This window comes from Toxotes jaculatrix, chromosome 17 (assembly GCF_017976425.1).
Source record: "Toxotes jaculatrix isolate fToxJac2 chromosome 17, fToxJac2.pri, whole genome shotgun sequence".
NCBI classification, from domain to species: domain Eukaryota; kingdom Metazoa; phylum Chordata; class Actinopteri; family Toxotidae; genus Toxotes; species Toxotes jaculatrix.
Window position 1 is genome coordinate 17,451,421 of NC_054410.1, and position 19,581 is coordinate 17,471,001.

Sequence of the window (19,581 nt, forward strand, 5' to 3'; positions counted from 1 at the left end):
AGAAGAAAAGACAAATTGTTGTGACTTGTCTGGAGCCACACTTTGGCCTCATGCAAATCCAAAATGTCTGACTTTGGACTTCAGAAATATCTCTTACATAGCTGCGTAGGATGCACAGCTGATGTTACTGGGGATCACCACCAAGCTGCCAGGATGGAGGCTGGCCATCACAGTGACCAAATAGACCTGGAACCACAGCTTGAAGTCTTCAGGCTCAAAGTCTTCAAATTCAGGAGCAAGGGCTGTCAAGGTCAGGTTCAAGATGGTGTCTCTTACGGCCACATTTGTGATGAAGGTGATGTTTCTCTGGAAATGACAGGATTAACGTTTCAGTTCAAGAAGACTCTTTTCTTTTTTCTACCTCTGTCAACTCCTGCTAGAAATGAGAGCAAGCATGGTCACACATCTTTGTACTTCAGTGCAGGAGGGACATGATCAGGGCATCATCAGCAGAAAGTCATTCACCAAGCATATCACAAATGCACCATTTTGAGCCAAATCTCAGCCCTTTAACATTAGTTTCTCTGCAAACATTGCCTGAGCCTAGGACAAGTTTTACATGACCTGTTTGTCAGGCAACTTTATGGGAAAATATGACAATCTTGACGTTAGCCATTCACCTGCTTGTTGATGTCTGTAAAAGTCTGGAAAAACTGATTGAGCTGCTCATCATCAGGGGACTGTGTCAAGCTTGTGAGCACCTCCCTTACGATGGTCTCATTTTCCAAAGCGCCGCTGTCTGGATCCAGGATCAGCTCAGCCTTCTGGTTTGGTGAGAGGGAGCCCACAACTGCCACCTGATGACACGGGGGATGTAGAAATTGCTTTCCTTTTTGACATAGCAAAAGCATCCCTGTGTGCTGACTTGTTAAGTTCCAAATATTGTGCTGCTGTTTTCAGGGAAGACTGCTAGTGAGGTGTACCACTTACCCCAGACAGGTTGAAGACTTTGAGGTCAGAGTATGATGCATAGGTGGAAAATGGACCCAAGTTTGCCTCAAGCCATTGGGCATCACTCTGAATTCCCTGCCTGCAAACTGAAGAGCCCGCAGATGGGCGTTAGTATGCGTGCCATTTAGCAAGCAATCATTTTTATTGATACACGAGACAAGTCAAGTGCCAGTTTTCTTCTCATTGCCATTTCAGTGCTTTTCTTTTTTTTTCTTTTGAATTCACAATTTCAAGCCAACGGACAGGCCCACACAAGCAATCACATGGCGCAGTTTACTGCGACAGCCCTACCTGGCTCATTGATGACACTGGCAGATTTTCTCAGGTAGCCCAGCAGAACAGGTGTGATTTCTTGTTGTCTGCGCAGCGGTATTGCAGGGAACACTTTGGCCAGCCCGCTCACACTGTAAAGGAAAAAAAGAAAGATTCTTATGCTGTCCCTCGTGAGTATTTTGCTACTTTGGTGCAATGCAATCTGGCTTGTTTGCTCAATGCTACTCACACAACACGGTAGTCTGTGCAGTTTATGTCTGAGGTTGCATTCTTGAGCATCACTGCAGTGAAACTTGGCAGGAAAGGAACCAGTTTGATATGGAACCAAGCAAACCAGTCCGCTGTGTTGAAGCGTGGGAAGTGGGGACTGATGATGGTGAAGGTCTTATTCATTACACGGTCTCTCACAACAGGTTGGAAATCAGGGTCCTGTCAAGTTACGACATGAGAGGATTTCAGCACCACACAGTTTAGCTGCTGCATCTCAGTACTGCCTATGCTCGCTTCAAAGCCCAGGATTGTCCTTCTTCCCCCAGTGCCAAGAGTAGCCTACCTTTCCATTTGCTGTCAGCTGTGTCAGGAATTCATCCACATTTTCCAGAGCATTGCCCTCCTCCAGTCGCTCAAACACACGCTCGATTTGGTCTGTGTCATTGGAGTCCACTGAGCTCAGTGTCAGCTGTGCCAGCTGAGCAGGAGTGAGCACTGACAACGTGTTGGCCTACAGAAGGAGAGCAATATGCAATCAAACAGCAGTACTTGCAAAACCATAGCCAAGACCTTTCAGTTTGGGAGGGGAAGAATACTACAACTGCAATCGCCACTCACACTGGAGAAGTTGGGATTGAGGGCTTGCAAATCCTGCAGGGTTGCAAAAGCAGAGAAGTCGCCAAGGTTGGTCTGTAGCCACTCTTTACTACCTCTGACAGAGGAGACACAGCCAGGATCTGCAAAGAGGACAGAAACAAAGACAATGGTAGGGCACTACCACTGCATGTGGCCAAGGCTTTACCAAATTGAGCCTGAGCACCTGCCTTTACCTGACGAGTCATTTCTTGAAAGGAATGGTTGGATGAAATGAGTGAAGACTGCTTGCTGTCTTTCTCTGTCCATGTACGGCCTTTGGCTGCCGAATACCTGGATGCTAAAATATGAGAGGGCGCTTTTAACATCTAAACAAGTAGAAAACTGCAGGTGCCTTTACAATCTAGTTGACAGTGGAGCAAGATATCAAATAATTGCTTACACAGTCTGGTATGTAAAGCAGCTGAAGTTCTTGGAGCTCAGGCAGAATAGGAAGTTGGGGGATGCAGAGGCCAAAAATGGACGAATCTTGCTCTGGAACCAGCTGCGGACAAACTCTTGGCTCTGCAGTTCTGCCTGGCTGAAGCTGGCAATTCTCACCTCTCCAAGAGCATCAAGAGCAGGCGACAAGGATGGCTTGCTGTTGTTGGGGGCCTAGGGAGGGAAAAGTCACTTTGCTTTTTACACAGAATTCACACAGTGAAGCACAGATTTGATGAAACTGTGGGATTGGATTTACCATGGTGGCAAATGAGTCAAGAGCCTGGTCTAGTGCAGTGGAAGCTTTTTGGAAGAGAAGCTTCCAGACCTCTACCGGGTATGTGCTTTGGCTTTCCAGTGAGCATTTCATTAGTGTCACCAAGTTGCTGGGTGTGAGATGTGTAGCCTTGGAAAAAAGCACACAGCAAATAAGACAACTATTCTCAGAACTTGCAGAAATGCGTCTGAGGGTGGCAACGTAGCAAAAGCCAAATCTCTGGCTGGGATTCACAGCTATTCCAAAAGCAATCTTACCGAGGAACAGGCATGTGCAGTGATGGTACAATTGCACAGAACTGTAGAGGAATTGCCAGTAGAAAGGGCTTGTTGGAGTGATGATCTGGGAAAAACAAGAAGAAGAAAATCATTGTCACCTCAGGTAGGCTGTGTTAAAGAACTTTACCTATGCAAACTCAGCACCAGACAAAGCTGTAATTCACCTACCTGTTGACTGCACCACAGATGAGGCCCTCTGTGAAAAGATAATATTCCAGTATCAGACATTGTACCTTCCCAATGCGCTTTTGTCATCACACTTGAAATGTCTGCTGTTTCACAAACTTACCATCAACTGGGGTGTCCTCGCACTGGAGACAAGAAGAGCATTACAGTTAGTCTGGTGGCATAAGCAACTTAAAGTTCAAGTACTTTAATGTGGCCCCTTAAATGAAGTTAATGTGCCAAACTTGTGTGTGGGAAATTTTCATCAATATATTATCTTTTAATCCATGTCGTACTCCCATCGAAATGAACTTACCGTGAAGGAATCTGCAACTGAGCAACCTGTTTGAGAGAAAAATGAAAAGAAGGCATGGCATCAATACAGCTATCATCGCAGCAGTGGTCATCTGCTTTTCTGAAAAAGTACGTCAACATACGTGTGAATGTCTCCTTGAGTGACTCTGTGCTTGATCTCACGCCCTGTGAAAGGTCCATTGGGAGGGATTTCACACTTTGCTGAAGACCAGTGAGGCTAAAAGAAGAAAAGACAAATTGTTGTGACTTGTCTGGAGCCACACTTTGGCCTCATGCAAATCCAAGGTGTCTGACTTTGGACCTCAGAAATATCTCTTACATAGCTGCGTAGGATGCACAGCTGATGTTACTGGGGATCACCACCAAGCTGCCAGGATGGAGGCTGGCCATCACAGTGACCAAATAGACCTGGAACCACAGCTTGAAGTCTTCAGGCTCAAAGTCTTCAAATTCAGGAGCAAGGGCTGTCAAGGTCAGGTTCAAGATGGTGTCTCTTACGGCCACATTTGTGATGAAGGTGATGTTTCTCTGGAAATGACAGGATTAACGTTTCAGTTCAAGAAGACTTTTTTTTTTTCTACCTCTGTCAACTCCTGCTAGAAATGAGAGCAAGCATGGTCACACATCTTTGTACTTCAGTGCAGGAGGGACATGATCAGGGCATCATCAGCAGAAAGTCATTCACCAAGCATATCACAAATGCACCATTTTGAGCCAAATCTCAGCCCTTTAACATTAGTTTCTCTGCAAACATTGCCTGAGCCTTGGACAGGTTTTACGTGGCCTGTTTGTCAGGCGACATTATGGAAAAATATGACAATCTTGACGTTAGCCATTCACCTGCTTGTTGATGTCTGTAAAAGTCTGGAAAAACTGATTGAGCTGCTCATCATCAGGGGACTGTGTCAAGCTTGTGAGCACCTCCCTTACGATGGTCTCATTTTCCAAAGCGCCGCTGTCTGGATCCAGGATCAGCTCAGCCTTCTGGTTTGGTGAGAGGGAGCCCACAACTGCCACCTGATGACACGGGGGATGTAGAAATTGCTTTCCTTTTTGACATGGCAAAAGCATCCCTGTGTGCTGACTTGTTAAGTTCCAAATATTGTGCTGCTGTTTTCAGGGAAGACTGCTAGTGAGGTGTACCACTTACCCCAGACAGGTTGAAGACTTTGAGGTCAGAGTATGTTGCATAGGTGGAAAATGGACCCAAGTTTGTCTCAAGCCATTGGGCATCACTCTGAATTCCCTGCCTGCAAACTGAAGAGCCCGCAGATGGGCGTTAGTATGCGTGCCATTTAGCAAGCAATCATTTTTATTGATACACGAGACAAGTCAAGTGCCAGTTTTCTTCTCATTGCCATTTCAGTGCTTTTCTTTTTCTTTTGAATTCACAATTTCAAGCCAACGGACAGGCCCACACAAGCAATCACATGGCGCAGTTTACTGCGACAGCCCTACCTGGCTCATTGATGACACTGGCAGATTTTCTCAGGTAGCCCAGCAGAACAGGTGTGATTTCTTGTTGTCTGCGCAGCGGTATTGCAGGGAACACTTTGGCCAGCCCGCTCACACTGTAAAGGAAAAAAAGAAAGATTCTTATGCTGTCCCTCGTGAGTATTTTGCTACTTTGGTGCAATGCAATCTGGCTTGTTTGCGCAATGCTACTCACACAACACGGTAGTCTGTGCAGTTTATGTCTGAGGTTGCATTCTTGAGCATCACTGCAGTGAAACTTGGCAGGAAAGGAACCAGTTTGATATGGAACCAAGCAAACCAGTCCGCTGTGTTGAAGCGTGGGAAGTGGGGACTGATGATGGTGAAGGTCTTATTCATTACACGGTCTCTCACAACAGGTTGGAAATCAGGGTCCTGTCAAGTTACGACATGAGAGGATTTCAGCACCACACAGTTTAGCTGCTGCAAGTACACCACACAGGATACTAGAAGGGATGTAATGAAATATTTCTTCATATGAACGAGTCCCGTTACAACTTCTGCAGAGGTTTAGATATGCATCTCAGTACTGCCTATGCTCGCTTCAAAGCCCAGGATCGTCCTTCTTCCCCCAGTGCCAAGAGTAGCCTACCTTTCCATCTGCTGTCAGCTGTGTCAGGAATTCATCCACATTTTCCAGAGCATTGCCCTCCTCCAGTCGCTCAAACACACGGTCGATTTGGTCTGTGTCATTGGAGTCCACTGAGCTCAGTGTCAGCTGTGCCAGCTGAGCAGGAGTGAGCACTGACAACGTGTCGGCCTACAGAAGGAGAGCAATATGCAATCAAACAGCAGTACTTGCAAAACCATAGCCAAGACCTTTCAGTTTGGGAGGGGAAGAATACTACAACTGCAATCGCCACTCACACTGGAGAAGTTGGGATTGAGGGCTTGCAAATCCTGCAGGGTTGCAAAAGCAGAGAAGCCGCCAAGGTTGGTCTGTAGCCACTCTTTACTACCTCTGACAGACGAGACACAGCCAGGATCTGCAAAGAGGACAGAAACAAAGACAATGGTAGGGCACTACCACTGCATGTGGCCAAGGCTTTACCAAATTGAGCCTGAGCACCTGCCTTTACCTGATGAGTCATTTCTTGAAAGGAATGGTTGGATGAAATGAGTGAAGACTGCTTGCTGTCTTTCTCTGTCCATATACGGCCTTTGGCTACCGAATACCTGGATGCTAAAATATGAGAGGGCGCTTTTAACATCTAAACAAGTAGAAAACCGCAGGTGCCTTTACAATCTAGTTGACAGTGGAGCAAGATATCAAATAATTGCTTACACAGTCTGGTATGTAAAGCAGCTGAAGTTCTTGGAGCTCAGGCAGAATAGGAAGTTGGGGGATGCAGAGGCCAAAAATGGACGAATCTTGCTCTGGAACCAGCTGCGGACAAACTCTTGGCTCTGCAGTTCTGCCTGGCTGAAGCTGGCAATTCTCACCTCTCCAAGAGCATCAAGAGCAGGCGACAAGGATGGCTTGCTGTTGTTGGGGGCCTAGGGAGGGAAAAGTCACTTTGCTTTTTACACAGAATTCACACAGTGAATCACAGATTTGATGAAAATGTGGGATTGGATTTACCATGGTGGCAAATGAGTCAAGAGCCTGGTCTAGTGCAGTGGAAGCTTTTTGGAAGAGAAGCTTCCAGACCTCTACCGGGTATGTGCTTTGGCTTTCCAGTGAGCATTTCATCAGTGTCACCAAGTTGCTGGGTGTGAGATGTGTAGCCTTGGAAAAAAGCACACAGCAAATAAGACAACTATTCTCAGAACTTGCAGAAGTGCGTCTGAGGGTGGAAACGTAGCAAAAGCCAAATCTCTGGCGGGGATTCACAGCTATTCCAAAAGCAATCTTACCGAGGAACAGGCATGTGCAGTGATGGTAAAATTGCACAGGACTGTAGAGGAATTGCCAGTAGAAAGGGCTTGTTGGAGTGATGATCTGGGAAAAACAAGAAGAAGAAAATCATTGTCACCTCAGGTAGGCTGTGTTAAAGAACTTTACCTATGCAAACTCAGCACCAGACAAAGCTGTAATTCACCTACCTGTTGACTGCACCACAGATGAGGCCCTCTGTGAAAAGATAATATTCCAGTATCAGACATTGTACCTTCCCAATGCGCTTTTGTCATCACACTTGAAATGTCTGCTGTTTCACAAACTTACCATCAACTGGGGTGTCCTTGCACTGGAGACAAGAAGAGCATTACAGTTAGTCTGGTGGCATAAGCAACTTAAAGTTCAAGTACTTTAATGTGGCCCCCTAAATTAAGTTAATGTGCCAAACTTGTGTGTGGGAAATTTTCATCAAATATTAGAAAAAGAAATGAACTTACCGTGAAGGAATCTGCAACTGAGCAACCTGTTTGTGAGAAAAATGAAAAGAAGGCATGGCATCAATACAGCTATCATCGCAGCAGTGGTCATCTGCTTTTCTGAAAAAGTACGTCAACGTACGTGTGAATGTCTCCTTGAGTGACTCTGTGCTTGATCTCACGCCCTGTGAAAGGTCCATTGGGAGGGATTTCACACTTTGCTGAAGACCAGTGAGGCTAAAAGAAGAAAAGACAAATTGTTGTGACTTGTCTGGAGCCACACTTTGGCCTCATGCAAATCCAAAATGTCTGACTTTGGACTTCAGAAATATCTCTTACATAGCTGCGTAGGATGCACAGCTGATGTTACTGGGGATCACCACCAAGCTGCCAGGATGGAGGCTGGCCATCACAGTGACCAAATAGACCTGGAACCACAGCTTGAAGTCTTCAGGCTCAAAGTCTTCAAATTCAGGAGCAAGGGCTGTCAAGGTCAGGTTCAAGATGGTGTCTCTTACGGCCACATTTGTGATGAAGGTGATGTTTCTCTGGAAATGACAGGATTAACGTTTCAGTTCAAGAAGACTCTTTTCTTTTTTCTACCTCTGTCAACTCCTGCTAGAAATGAGAGCAAGCATGGTCACACATCTTTGTACTTCAGTGCAGGAGGGACATGATCAGGGCATCATCAGCAGAAAGTCATTCACCAAGCATATCACAAATGCACCATTTTGAGCCAAATCTCAGCCCTTTAACATTAGTTTCTCTGCAAACATTGCCTGAGCCTAGGACAAGTTTTACATGACCTGTTTGTCAGGCAACTTTATGGGAAAATATGACAATCTTGACGTTAGCCATTCACCTGCTTGTTGATGTCTGTAAAAGTCTGGAAAAACTGATTGAGCTGCTCATCATCAGGGGACTGTGTCAAGCTTGTGAGCACCTCCCTTACGATGGTCTCATTTTCCAAAGCGCCGCTGTCTGGATCCAGGATCAGCTCAGCCTTCTGGTTTGGTGAGAGGGAGCCCACAACTGCCACCTGATGACACGGGGGATGTAGAAATTGCTTTCCTTTTTGACATAGCAAAAGCATCCCTGTGTGCTGACTTGTTAAGTTCCAAATATTGTGCTGCTGTTTTCAGGGAAGACTGCTAGTGAGGTGTACCACTTACCCCAGACAGGTTGAAGACTTTGAGGTCAGAGTATGATGCATAGGTGGAAAATGGACCCAAGTTTGCCTCAAGCCATTGGGCATCACTCTGAATTCCCTGCCTGCAAACTGAAGAGCCCGCAGATGGGCGTTAGTATGCGTGCCATTTAGCAAGCAATCATTTTTATTGATACACGAGACAAGTCAAGTGCCAGTTTTCTTCTCATTGCCATTTCAGTGCTTTTCTTTTTTTTTCTTTTGAATTCACAATTTCAAGCCAACGGACAGGCCCACACAAGCAATCACATGGCGCAGTTTACTGCGACAGCCCTACCTGGCTCATTGATGACACTGGCAGATTTTCTCAGGTAGCCCAGCAGAACAGGTGTGATTTCTTGTTGTCTGCGCAGCGGTATTGCAGGGAACACTTTGGCCAGCCCGCTCACACTGTAAAGGAAAAAAAGAAAGATTCTTATGCTGTCCCTCGTGAGTATTTTGCTACTTTGGTGCAATGCAATCTGGCTTGTTTGCTCAATGCTACTCACACAACACGGTAGTCTGTGCAGTTTATGTCTGAGGTTGCATTCTTGAGCATCACTGCAGTGAAACTTGGCAGGAAAGGAACCAGTTTGATATGGAACCAAGCAAACCAGTCCGCTGTGTTGAAGCGTGGGAAGTGGGGACTGATGATGGTGAAGGTCTTATTCATTACACGGTCTCTCACAACAGGTTGGAAATCAGGGTCCTGTCAAGTTACGACATGAGAGGATTTCAGCACCACACAGTTTAGCTGCTGCATCTCAGTACTGCCTATGCTCGCTTCAAAGCCCAGGATTGTCCTTCTTCCCCCAGTGCCAAGAGTAGCCTACCTTTCCATTTGCTGTCAGCTGTGTCAGGAATTCATCCACATTTTCCAGAGCATTGCCCTCCTCCAGTCGCTCAAACACACGCTCGATTTGGTCTGTGTCATTGGAGTCCACTGAGCTCAGTGTCAGCTGTGCCAGCTGAGCAGGAGTGAGCACTGACAACGTGTTGGCCTACAGAAGGAGAGCAATATGCAATCAAACAGCAGTACTTGCAAAACCATAGCCAAGACCTTTCAGTTTGGGAGGGGAAGAATACTACAACTGCAATCGCCACTCACACTGGAGAAGTTGGGATTGAGGGCTTGCAAATCCTGCAGGGTTGCAAAAGCAGAGAAGTCGCCAAGGTTGGTCTGTAGCCACTCTTTACTACCTCTGACAGAGGAGACACAGCCAGGATCTGCAAAGAGGACAGAAACAAAGACAATGGTAGGGCACTACCACTGCATGTGGCCAAGGCTTTACCAAATTGAGCCTGAGCACCTGCCTTTACCTGACGAGTCATTTCTTGAAAGGAATGGTTGGATGAAATGAGTGAAGACTGCTTGCTGTCTTTCTCTGTCCATGTACGGCCTTTGGCTGCCGAATACCTGGATGCTAAAATATGAGAGGGCGCTTTTAACATCTAAACAAGTAGAAAACTGCAGGTGCCTTTACAATCTAGTTGACAGTGGAGCAAGATATCAAATAATTGCTTACACAGTCTGGTATGTAAAGCAGCTGAAGTTCTTGGAGCTCAGGCAGAATAGGAAGTTGGGGGATGCAGAGGCCAAAAATGGACGAATCTTGCTCTGGAACCAGCTGCGGACAAACTCTTGGCTCTGCAGTTCTGCCTGGCTGAAGCTGGCAATTCTCACCTCTCCAAGAGCATCAAGAGCAGGCGACAAGGATGGCTTGCTGTTGTTGGGGGCCTAGGGAGGGAAAAGTCACTTTGCTTTTTACACAGAATTCACACAGTGAAGCACAGATTTGATGAAACTGTGGGATTGGATTTACCATGGTGGCAAATGAGTCAAGAGCCTGGTCTAGTGCAGTGGAAGCTTTTTGGAAGAGAAGCTTCCAGACCTCTACCGGGTATGTGCTTTGGCTTTCCAGTGAGCATTTCATTAGTGTCACCAAGTTGCTGGGTGTGAGATGTGTAGCCTTGGAAAAAAGCACACAGCAAATAAGACAACTATTCTCAGAACTTGCAGAAATGCGTCTGAGGGTGGCAACGTAGCAAAAGCCAAATCTCTGGCTGGGATTCACAGCTATTCCAAAAGCAATCTTACCGAGGAACAGGCATGTGCAGTGATGGTACAATTGCACAGAACTGTAGAGGAATTGCCAGTAGAAAGGGCTTGTTGGAGTGATGATCTGGGAAAAACAAGAAGAAGAAAATCATTGTCACCTCAGGTAGGCTGTGTTAAAGAACTTTACCTATGCAAACTCAGCACCAGACAAAGCTGTAATTCACCTACCTGTTGACTGCACCACAGATGAGGCCCTCTGTGAAAAGATAATATTCCAGTATCAGACATTGTACCTTCCCAATGCGCTTTTGTCATCACACTTGAAATGTCTGCTGTTTCACAAACTTACCATCAACTGGGGTGTCCTCGCACTGGAGACAAGAAGAGCATTACAGTTAGTCTGGTGGCATAAGCAACTTAAAGTTCAAGTACTTTAATGTGGCCCCTTAAATGAAGTTAATGTGCCAAACTTGTGTGTGGGAAATTTTCATCAATATATTATCTTTTAATCCATGTCGTACTCCCATCGAAATGAACTTACCGTGAAGGAATCTGCAACTGAGCAACCTGTTTGAGAGAAAAATGAAAAGAAGGCATGGCATCAATACAGCTATCATCGCAGCAGTGGTCATCTGCTTTTCTGAAAAAGTACGTCAACATACGTGTGAATGTCTCCTTGAGTGACTCTGTGCTTGATCTCACGCCCTGTGAAAGGTCCATTGGGAGGGATTTCACACTTTGCTGAAGACCAGTGAGGCTAAAAGAAGAAAAGACAAATTGTTGTGACTTGTCTGGAGCCACACTTTGGCCTCATGCAAATCCAAGGTGTCTGACTTTGGACCTCAGAAATATCTCTTACATAGCTGCGTAGGATGCACAGCTGATGTTACTGGGGATCACCACCAAGCTGCCAGGATGGAGGCTGGCCATCACAGTGACCAAATAGACCTGGAACCACAGCTTGAAGTCTTCAGGCTCAAAGTCTTCAAATTCAGGAGCAAGGGCTGTCAAGGTCAGGTTCAAGATGGTGTCTCTTACGGCCACATTTGTGATGAAGGTGATGTTTCTCTGGAAATGACAGGATTAACGTTTCAGTTCAAGAAGACTTTTTTTTTTTCTACCTCTGTCAACTCCTGCTAGAAATGAGAGCAAGCATGGTCACACATCTTTGTACTTCAGTGCAGGAGGGACATGATCAGGGCATCATCAGCAGAAAGTCATTCACCAAGCATATCACAAATGCACCATTTTGAGCCAAATCTCAGCCCTTTAACATTAGTTTCTCTGCAAACATTGCCTGAGCCTTGGACAGGTTTTACGTGGCCTGTTTGTCAGGCGACATTATGGAAAAATATGACAATCTTGACGTTAGCCATTCACCTGCTTGTTGATGTCTGTAAAAGTCTGGAAAAACTGATTGAGCTGCTCATCATCAGGGGACTGTGTCAAGCTTGTGAGCACCTCCCTTACGATGGTCTCATTTTCCAAAGCGCCGCTGTCTGGATCCAGGATCAGCTCAGCCTTCTGGTTTGGTGAGAGGGAGCCCACAACTGCCACCTGATGACACGGGGGATGTAGAAATTGCTTTCCTTTTTGACATGGCAAAAGCATCCCTGTGTGCTGACTTGTTAAGTTCCAAATATTGTGCTGCTGTTTTCAGGGAAGACTGCTAGTGAGGTGTACCACTTACCCCAGACAGGTTGAAGACTTTGAGGTCAGAGTATGTTGCATAGGTGGAAAATGGACCCAAGTTTGTCTCAAGCCATTGGGCATCACTCTGAATTCCCTGCCTGCAAACTGAAGAGCCCGCAGATGGGCGTTAGTATGCGTGCCATTTAGCAAGCAATCATTTTTATTGATACACGAGACAAGTCAAGTGCCAGTTTTCTTCTCATTGCCATTTCAGTGCTTTTCTTTTTCTTTTGAATTCACAATTTCAAGCCAACGGACAGGCCCACACAAGCAATCACATGGCGCAGTTTACTGCGACAGCCCTACCTGGCTCATTGATGACACTGGCAGATTTTCTCAGGTAGCCCAGCAGAACAGGTGTGATTTCTTGTTGTCTGCGCAGCGGTATTGCAGGGAACACTTTGGCCAGCCCGCTCACACTGTAAAGGAAAAAAAGAAAGATTCTTATGCTGTCCCTCGTGAGTATTTTGCTACTTTGGTGCAATGCAATCTGGCTTGTTTGCGCAATGCTACTCACACAACACGGTAGTCTGTGCAGTTTATGTCTGAGGTTGCATTCTTGAGCATCACTGCAGTGAAACTTGGCAGGAAAGGAACCAGTTTGATATGGAACCAAGCAAACCAGTCCGCTGTGTTGAAGCGTGGGAAGTGGGGACTGATGATGGTGAAGGTCTTATTCATTACACGGTCTCTCACAACAGGTTGGAAATCAGGGTCCTGTCAAGTTACGACATGAGAGGATTTCAGCACCACACAGTTTAGCTGCTGCAAGTACACCACACAGGATACTAGAAGGGATGTAATGAAATATTTCTTCATATGAACGAGTCCCGTTACAACTTCTGCAGAGGTTTAGATATGCATCTCAGTACTGCCTATGCTCGCTTCAAAGCCCAGGATCGTCCTTCTTCCCCCAGTGCCAAGAGTAGCCTACCTTTCCATCTGCTGTCAGCTGTGTCAGGAATTCATCCACATTTTCCAGAGCATTGCCCTCCTCAAGTCGCTCAAACACACGGTCGATTTGGTCTGTGTCATTGGAGTCCACTGAGCTCAGTGTCAGCTGTGCCACCTGAGCAGGAGTGAGCACTGACAACGTGTCGGCCTACAGAAGGAGAGCAATATGCAATCAAACAGCAGTACTTGCAAAACCATAGCCAAGACCTTTCAGTTTGGGAGGGGAAGAATACTACAACTGCAATCGCCACTCACACTGGAGAAGTTGGGATTGAGGGCTTGCAAATCCTGCAGGGTTGCAAAAGCAGAGAAGTCGCCAAGGTTGGTCTGTAGCCACTCTTTACTACCTCTGACAGAGGAGACACAGCCAGGATCTGCAAAGAGGACAGAAACAAAGACAATGGTAGGGCACTACCACTGCATGTGGCCAAGGCTTTACCAAATTGAGCCTGAGCACCTGCCTTTACCTGACGAGTCATTTCTTGAAAGGAATGGTTGGATGAAATGAGTGAAGACTGCTTGCTGTCTTTCTCTGTCCATGTACGGCCTTTGGCTGCCGAATACCTGGATGCTAAAATATGAGAGGGCGCTTTTAACATCTAAACAAGTAGAAAACTGCAGGTGCCTTTACAATCTAGTTGACAGTGGAGCAAGATATCAAATAATTGCTTACACAGTCTGGTATGTAAAGCAGCTGAAGTTCTTGGAGCTCAGGCAGAATAGGAAGTTGGGGGATGCAGAGGCCAAAAATGGACGAATCTTGCTCTGGAACCAGCTGCGGACAAACTCTTGGCTCTGCAGTTCTGCCTGGCTGAAGCTGGCAATTCTCACCTCTCCAAGAGCATCAAGAGCAGGCGACAAGGATGGCTTGCTGTTGTTGGGGGCCTAGGGAGGGAAAAGTCACTTTGCTTTTTACACAGAATTCACACAGTGAAGCACAGATTTGATGAAAATGTGGGACTGGATTTACCATGGTGGCAAATGAGTCAAGAGCCTGGTCTAGTGCAGTGGAAGCTTTTTGGAAGAGAAGCTTCCAGACCTCTACCGGGTATGTGCTTTGGCTTTCCAGTGAGCATTTCATCAGTGTCACCAAGTTGCTGGGTGTGAGATGTGTAGCCTTGGAAAAAAGCACACAGCAAATAAGACAACTATTCTCAGAACTTGAAGAAATGTGTCTGAGGGCGGTAACGTAGCAAAAGCCAAATCTCTGACTGGGATTCACAGCTATTCCAAAAGCAATCTTACCGAGGAACAGGCATGTGCAGTGATGGTGAAATTGCACAGAACTGTAGAGGAATTGCCAGTAGAAAGGGCTTGTTGGAGTGATGATCTGGGAAAAACAAGAAGAAGAAAATCATTGTCACCTCAGGTAGGCTGTGTTAAAGAACTTTACCTATGCAAACTCAGCACGGGACAAAGCTGTAATTCACCTACCTGTTGACTGCACCACAGATGAGGCCCTCTGTGAAAAGATAATATTCCAGTATCAGACATTGTACCTTCCCAATGCGCTTTTGTCATCACACTTGAAATGTCTGCCGTTTCACAAACTTACCATCAACTGGGGTGTCCTCGCACTGGAGACAAGAAGAGCATTACAGTTAGTCTGGTGGCATAAGCAACTTAAAGTTCAAGTACTTTAATGTGGCCCCCTAAATGAAGTTAATGTGCCAAACTTGTGTGTGGGAAATTTTCATCAATATATTATCTTTTAATCCATGTCGTACTCCCATAGAAATGAACTTACCGTGAAGGAATCTGCAACTGAGCAACCTGTTTGAGAGAAAAATGAAAAGAAGGCATGGCATCAATACAGCTATCATCGCAGCAGTGGTCATCTGCTTTTCTGAAAAAGTACGTCAACGTACGTGTGAATGTCTCCTTGAGTGACTCTGTGCTTGATCTCACGCCCTGTGAAAGGTCCATTGGGAGGGATTTCACACTTTGCTGAAGACCAGTGAGGCTAAAAGAAGAAAAGACAAATTGTTGTGACTTGTCTGGAGCCACACTTTGGCCTCATGCAAATCCAAAATGTCTGACTTTGGACCTCAGAAATATCTCTTACATAGCTGCGTAGGATGCACAGCTGATGTTAGTGGGGATCACCACCAAGCTGCCAGGATGGAGGCTGGCCATCACAGTGACCAAATAGACCTGGAACCACAGCTTGAAGTCTTCAGGCTCAAAGTCTTCAAATTCAGGAGCAAGGGCTGTCAAGGTCAGGTTCAAGATGGTGTCTCTTACGGCCACATTTGTGATGAAGGTGATGTTTCTCTGGAAATGACAGGATTAACGTTTCAGTTCAAGAAGACTCTTTTCTTTTTTCTACCTCTGTCAACTCCTGCTAGAAATGAGAGCAAGCATGGTCACACATCTTTGTACTTCAGTGCAGGAGGGACATGATCAGGGCATCATCAGCAGAAAGTCATTCACCAAGCATATCACAAATGCACCATTTTGAGTCAAATCTCAGCCCTTTAACATTAGTTTCTCTGCAAACATTGCCTGAGCCTAGGACAAGTTTTACGTGACCTGTTTGTCAGGCAACATTATGGGAAAATATGACAATCTTGACGTTAGCCATTCACCTGCTTGTTGATGTCTGTAAAAGTCTGAAAAAACTGATTGAGCTGCTCATCATCAGGGGACTGTGTCAAGCTTGTGAGCACCTCCCTTACGATGGTCTCATTTTCCAAAGCGCCGCTGTCTGGATCCAGGATCAGCTCAGCCTTCTGGTTTGGTGAGAGCTGCCCTAAAACTTCTTTCTGTAATAACGAGAATGTAATTTCATCTTTACTGACTGCATACAGAAGATAGATCAATGTTTGGTTGCTTCTGTTATAATTATATATCACTCACTGCAGAGAAATTGGAGTTTATTTTTTTAAGATCCTCAAGCCTTGCAAAAATTGAAAACTTTCCAAGGTATCTCTGCAGCCATTCTTTACTGCCATTCACATATTTACTGCATCCAGGTTCTGTAAATTTAAAAGATTCAAAACTTTAAAAAGGCTTAGCTCCTTCTTCATTTTATGTGACAATTCATCTTCTCTGATACATTCAGAGCATATCCTCCTATTTGTACCTGGTAAGTCCACTCTTGATAGGTAGACTTGAATGAAGTGTGTGTAGATCAGTTTACTCTTCATCCTCACAAGAGCAGAAGTCTCCAGTTCATCGCCCATAGCCCCAATCCTTGAAAATACATTTTCATCATTATTTCTTTCTCACAACAACAATGTAGATTGTGAGTGATCAGAGAGGAACAAATGCATGCATGCAAGAATTTTTTTTTTTCAACCATGTACTCTTGTTGTGTAACTGCACAGATTCTGCACAGTGACTTTATGAGATTTTTGTGGTTTTGTTCTGACTTTTTTCAGTGTGTATGTGCTGTGCCAGGTCACTGCTGTCCATGACAAAATTTGTGACCACATGGGGAGGCTAATCTGCTCCTGTACAAGGTGTGCAATAACTGTAGATGTCATCTACTTTACTGATGGATCTTACACATCTGAAACATGTTTTTCTTGCAACAGTGATTTCAAAATAAAGTTAAAACAACAAGAGTAAGATCCAGATAAACTAAGGCTCGCAGGATGCCACTCTCTCTTTTTTGCCTGTGCTTTTAAGGGATGATGTTAACAATAACAGGAAGAACCATGTTATCAGAAACTGACAGCGTGTTTCTCCAAAATTACTATAGTCATGCAATATGCAACATCAGTTTTGTGCGTAGAACTGTGAGACTGCAGCCAGTGATTTCTCTGCTGTCACAGTGGCTCTGATCACATCATTACACCATTAGCGCCTGTTACAGTTAAATGCATGTGCCAATTTTCAGTTTAGTTGTAGCAGAACCAGGACTGACAAAAAAGGGCCCCATGTGAATGAATGTGCTTATGTATTTAGAGTCTGTGTATTATTTTAGCTACATTAGACTGGACTTGATCTAAAATGGAATCAGATTCACTTACAATTCTTGGAAAGAATTGCAGCTGAAGTTCTGACTGCTCAGCCGGATCAGGAAGTTTTCATCCACATAAGGCAAAAGAGGGGCCATCTTCAGTGAGAACCACCGTCTGATGAATGTTGTGTCACTGTGGTTACCCAGACTTAGACTGTCAAGGATGCCAAATATGTCCAGAACACTGACTCCAGACTCATTGGTTCCCTGTTATAAAACAACAAAGTTCCAATCAACCATTGATAAAACCTGCATTATGTATAATTGCCAAATCATCAAACTTTGAATGTCGTTAAAAGCTACTGGAAAATCTAATTCTTTTAATTTTTCAACTAAAAAAGGTTTCAACAATAGTTGAACTGCCAAAGATGAAAACATTGGAGTGGAACCTGCAATCATACCCAAACTGATTGATAGATATTTTAGTGTAGCACTGTGATTCTAGGGCTTAATCAATAAAGTGATATCTGTATATTGAATTCCAAAAGAAAAATAACAAAATACATGTAACACAAAAACGTGTGAAAAATGTAATTCTTCTTATCATTTCTTTTTTTTTTTACCAGGTCAAAGAAGACTTTTACGGTCAATTCCACAATCTGTCTGAGGTTTTGTTCCAACTCCTTGGACTTGTCTTCTGGTAAGCTTCCATTTTCCCCCCTTTTACAGGATAGCTCCCCTGCCAGGGTGTCCACTGCTGCAGATATCTAGAGACAACATAGAGGGAATATATAAATGTAACTGGCATGTGTTTATTATGGCTACTGAACACAAGGGGGTGTCATTTGTCAACACTGCTCCATGGTGACTTTGAAAAGGTAAACAGATTATTGGCTTTATGGGGCGCTATTATTACCCAAATTTTCCCCACCTGGACTAATAAATAAAATGTTGTCTTGTTGGGAATTTGTTACTAATGTAAAAGACTTACTCTCTGACTGGCATCTTGTAGCTTTACGGCTTGGCAAGTTTCCTGGTATCCATTGCTTGGACTGGTTTGGCTTTTAGAACAAAATAGAATGAAAGAAAAATTAATCCTTGAACATAACAGTAAATAACAATTGAAATTATAATCCTTCTGGACATTGATGTGTGAATGTGCCCGATTAAAAACTGAATAACAAATAGTTGTGTGAGAAATTTGTATACTAACCTGTTTTCAGATGTCAGTGACCCTGGTCCTACAAATATCAAATTATAAGTGGTTACACAGTTTGACTGCACTCAAATTACATAATTATAATTAATAATTAAAAATTGATTAAGCTGAGTAAAGACGGGTTTCTCCTTACCTGATGTTGTATTTGACTGAAACACAAAATATTAGCAAAGCACATTTATTAATGATTTTGTACAAGTGGAACATATAAAACTCAGCATTACATTTAGTGCTGTGATAAAACCAAAACAGACTTACGATTGCAGAGACCAGTGTCGATAGACATACTGAGGGAATGGAAGAAAAATGCACATATTTAATTTAAACATTTATGATGTGTACCCGTGCAATAGTGGGTGTTACTCGTCTAAATTTTGGTAGAGTGCAATAAAAAAAAAAGAGGGGGGGGGGGGGGGGGGGGGGGGGGGGGGACACTTACCAACCCCGACAACTGATAGTAGAAGAACTTGCCCCGAAGTTCTGGGGCCACCCATTGTGAGAACGCTGTTTGGCTCACCTTTACATTTGTTTACCGTGATCTTCAGATTATTTAACTGGCAGTTTAGAAAAGGAAGAAGAAGAATACTACGAGAAAGGAAAATAATCACAGTTATAAATATTTACATCCTTTTGGCATTTTTGTTTTTTGGAGTCCAGTATAATTAATTAAACTTAATTAAACAAAGTCCTAATGTGCAAAGAAGGCATGCATCTCCTCATTTGTCTTATTTTCATTTGCTATTTTACATATATTAGTTATAATATTTACATTGTAGTTAGATAAAACTAAAAAGTGAAGGTAGGATAATAGCATAATCTGTCTTTTATTTCTATTTAAAACATGTTAAATGGTGAGCTCACACATTACTGATGTATTATCAAGCAATTTATGCTAATTACACCACTCATACAAAAACACATCAAGTACAGTCAATGACAAAATCTACACTATTAAAATGATCTTTCACTCCTATAAGTTGTTTAGAATGATTTCTTTTACCTAAACAATAAAAAGAAAACATGAGTTTGCACTGATTGTTCCATTTCAGCATAGTGATTTTAAGCTACAGGTGAACATTAATAGAATATGCCAGAGAGTAATATAAGCCATAGAAAGATGTACAACAGGTTGAGCTTACCTGTCTGCCTCCTTTGCTCTGTCAGAGAAAAGTGAGGCTTGTGATCAGAGGTGAAACAGGTATTCATTGGGT

At 44.1% G+C, this 19,581-nt stretch overlaps 2 protein-coding genes and 1 long non-coding RNA gene across 3 annotated transcripts in view; all 3 read right to left on the reverse strand.

Annotated features, from left to right (window-relative positions):
- The window catches only part of LOC121197632, a 51,012-nt gene extending 45,352 nt beyond the window's left edge, over window positions 1–5,660 (reverse strand). The window contains exons 1-21 of the mRNA XM_041061319.1: window positions 5,630–5,660; window positions 5,213–5,412; window positions 5,002–5,114; window positions 4,694–4,800; window positions 4,384–4,560; window positions 3,863–4,071; window positions 3,666–3,760; window positions 3,545–3,570; window positions 3,353–3,374; window positions 3,232–3,259; window positions 3,043–3,127; window positions 2,768–2,914; window positions 2,471–2,682; window positions 2,265–2,368; window positions 2,053–2,171; window positions 1,778–1,945; window positions 1,454–1,653; window positions 1,243–1,355; window positions 931–1,037; window positions 621–797; window positions 98–306 (exon numbers count right to left, since the gene is read on the reverse strand). Coding sequence (XP_040917253.1) covers window positions 98–306; window positions 621–797; window positions 931–1,037; window positions 1,243–1,355; window positions 1,454–1,653; window positions 1,778–1,945; window positions 2,053–2,171; window positions 2,265–2,368; window positions 2,471–2,682; window positions 2,768–2,914; window positions 3,043–3,127; window positions 3,232–3,259; window positions 3,353–3,374; window positions 3,545–3,570; window positions 3,666–3,760; window positions 3,863–4,071; window positions 4,384–4,560; window positions 4,694–4,800; window positions 5,002–5,114; window positions 5,213–5,376 — 2,582 coding nt within the window. The 5' untranslated portion in view covers window positions 5,377–5,412; window positions 5,630–5,660. The remainder of the gene's footprint in view (window positions 1–97; window positions 307–620; window positions 798–930; window positions 1,038–1,242; window positions 1,356–1,453; window positions 1,654–1,777; window positions 1,946–2,052; window positions 2,172–2,264; window positions 2,369–2,470; window positions 2,683–2,767; window positions 2,915–3,042; window positions 3,128–3,231; window positions 3,260–3,352; window positions 3,375–3,544; window positions 3,571–3,665; window positions 3,761–3,862; window positions 4,072–4,383; window positions 4,561–4,693; window positions 4,801–5,001; window positions 5,115–5,212; window positions 5,413–5,629) is intronic.
- A 41-nt stretch (window positions 5,661–5,701) lies between these two features.
- LOC121197311 lies at window positions 5,702–6,183 on the reverse strand. Its single transcript, XR_005896236.1, has 3 exons — window positions 6,117–6,183; window positions 5,905–6,023; window positions 5,702–5,797 (listed from the first exon to the last, which is right to left on the reverse strand). It is a non-coding gene; the product is annotated as an uncharacterized LOC121197311 (long non-coding RNA).
- Window positions 6,184–6,318: 135 nt separating this feature from the next.
- On the reverse strand, window positions 6,319–16,429 carry LOC121197633. Its single transcript, XM_041061320.1, has 41 exons — window positions 16,330–16,429; window positions 16,104–16,222; window positions 15,833–16,009; window positions 15,310–15,518; window positions 15,113–15,207; window positions 14,992–15,017; window positions 14,800–14,821; window positions 14,679–14,706; window positions 14,490–14,574; window positions 14,215–14,361; window positions 13,918–14,129; window positions 13,712–13,815; window positions 13,500–13,618; window positions 13,225–13,392; window positions 12,808–13,007; window positions 12,597–12,709; window positions 12,289–12,395; window positions 11,979–12,155; window positions 11,458–11,666; window positions 11,261–11,355; window positions 11,140–11,165; window positions 10,948–10,969; window positions 10,827–10,854; window positions 10,638–10,722; window positions 10,363–10,509; window positions 10,066–10,277; window positions 9,860–9,963; window positions 9,648–9,766; window positions 9,373–9,540; window positions 9,049–9,248; window positions 8,838–8,950; window positions 8,526–8,632; window positions 8,216–8,392; window positions 7,693–7,901; window positions 7,496–7,590; window positions 7,375–7,400; window positions 7,205–7,226; window positions 7,084–7,111; window positions 6,895–6,979; window positions 6,620–6,766; window positions 6,319–6,534 (listed from the first exon to the last, which is right to left on the reverse strand). The coding sequence occupies exons 1-41, from the start codon at window positions 16,427–16,429 to the stop codon at window positions 6,319–6,321; spliced, it is 4,848 nt and encodes a 1,615-aa protein (XP_040917254.1).
- Window positions 16,430–19,581: the final 3,152 nt, after the last annotated feature.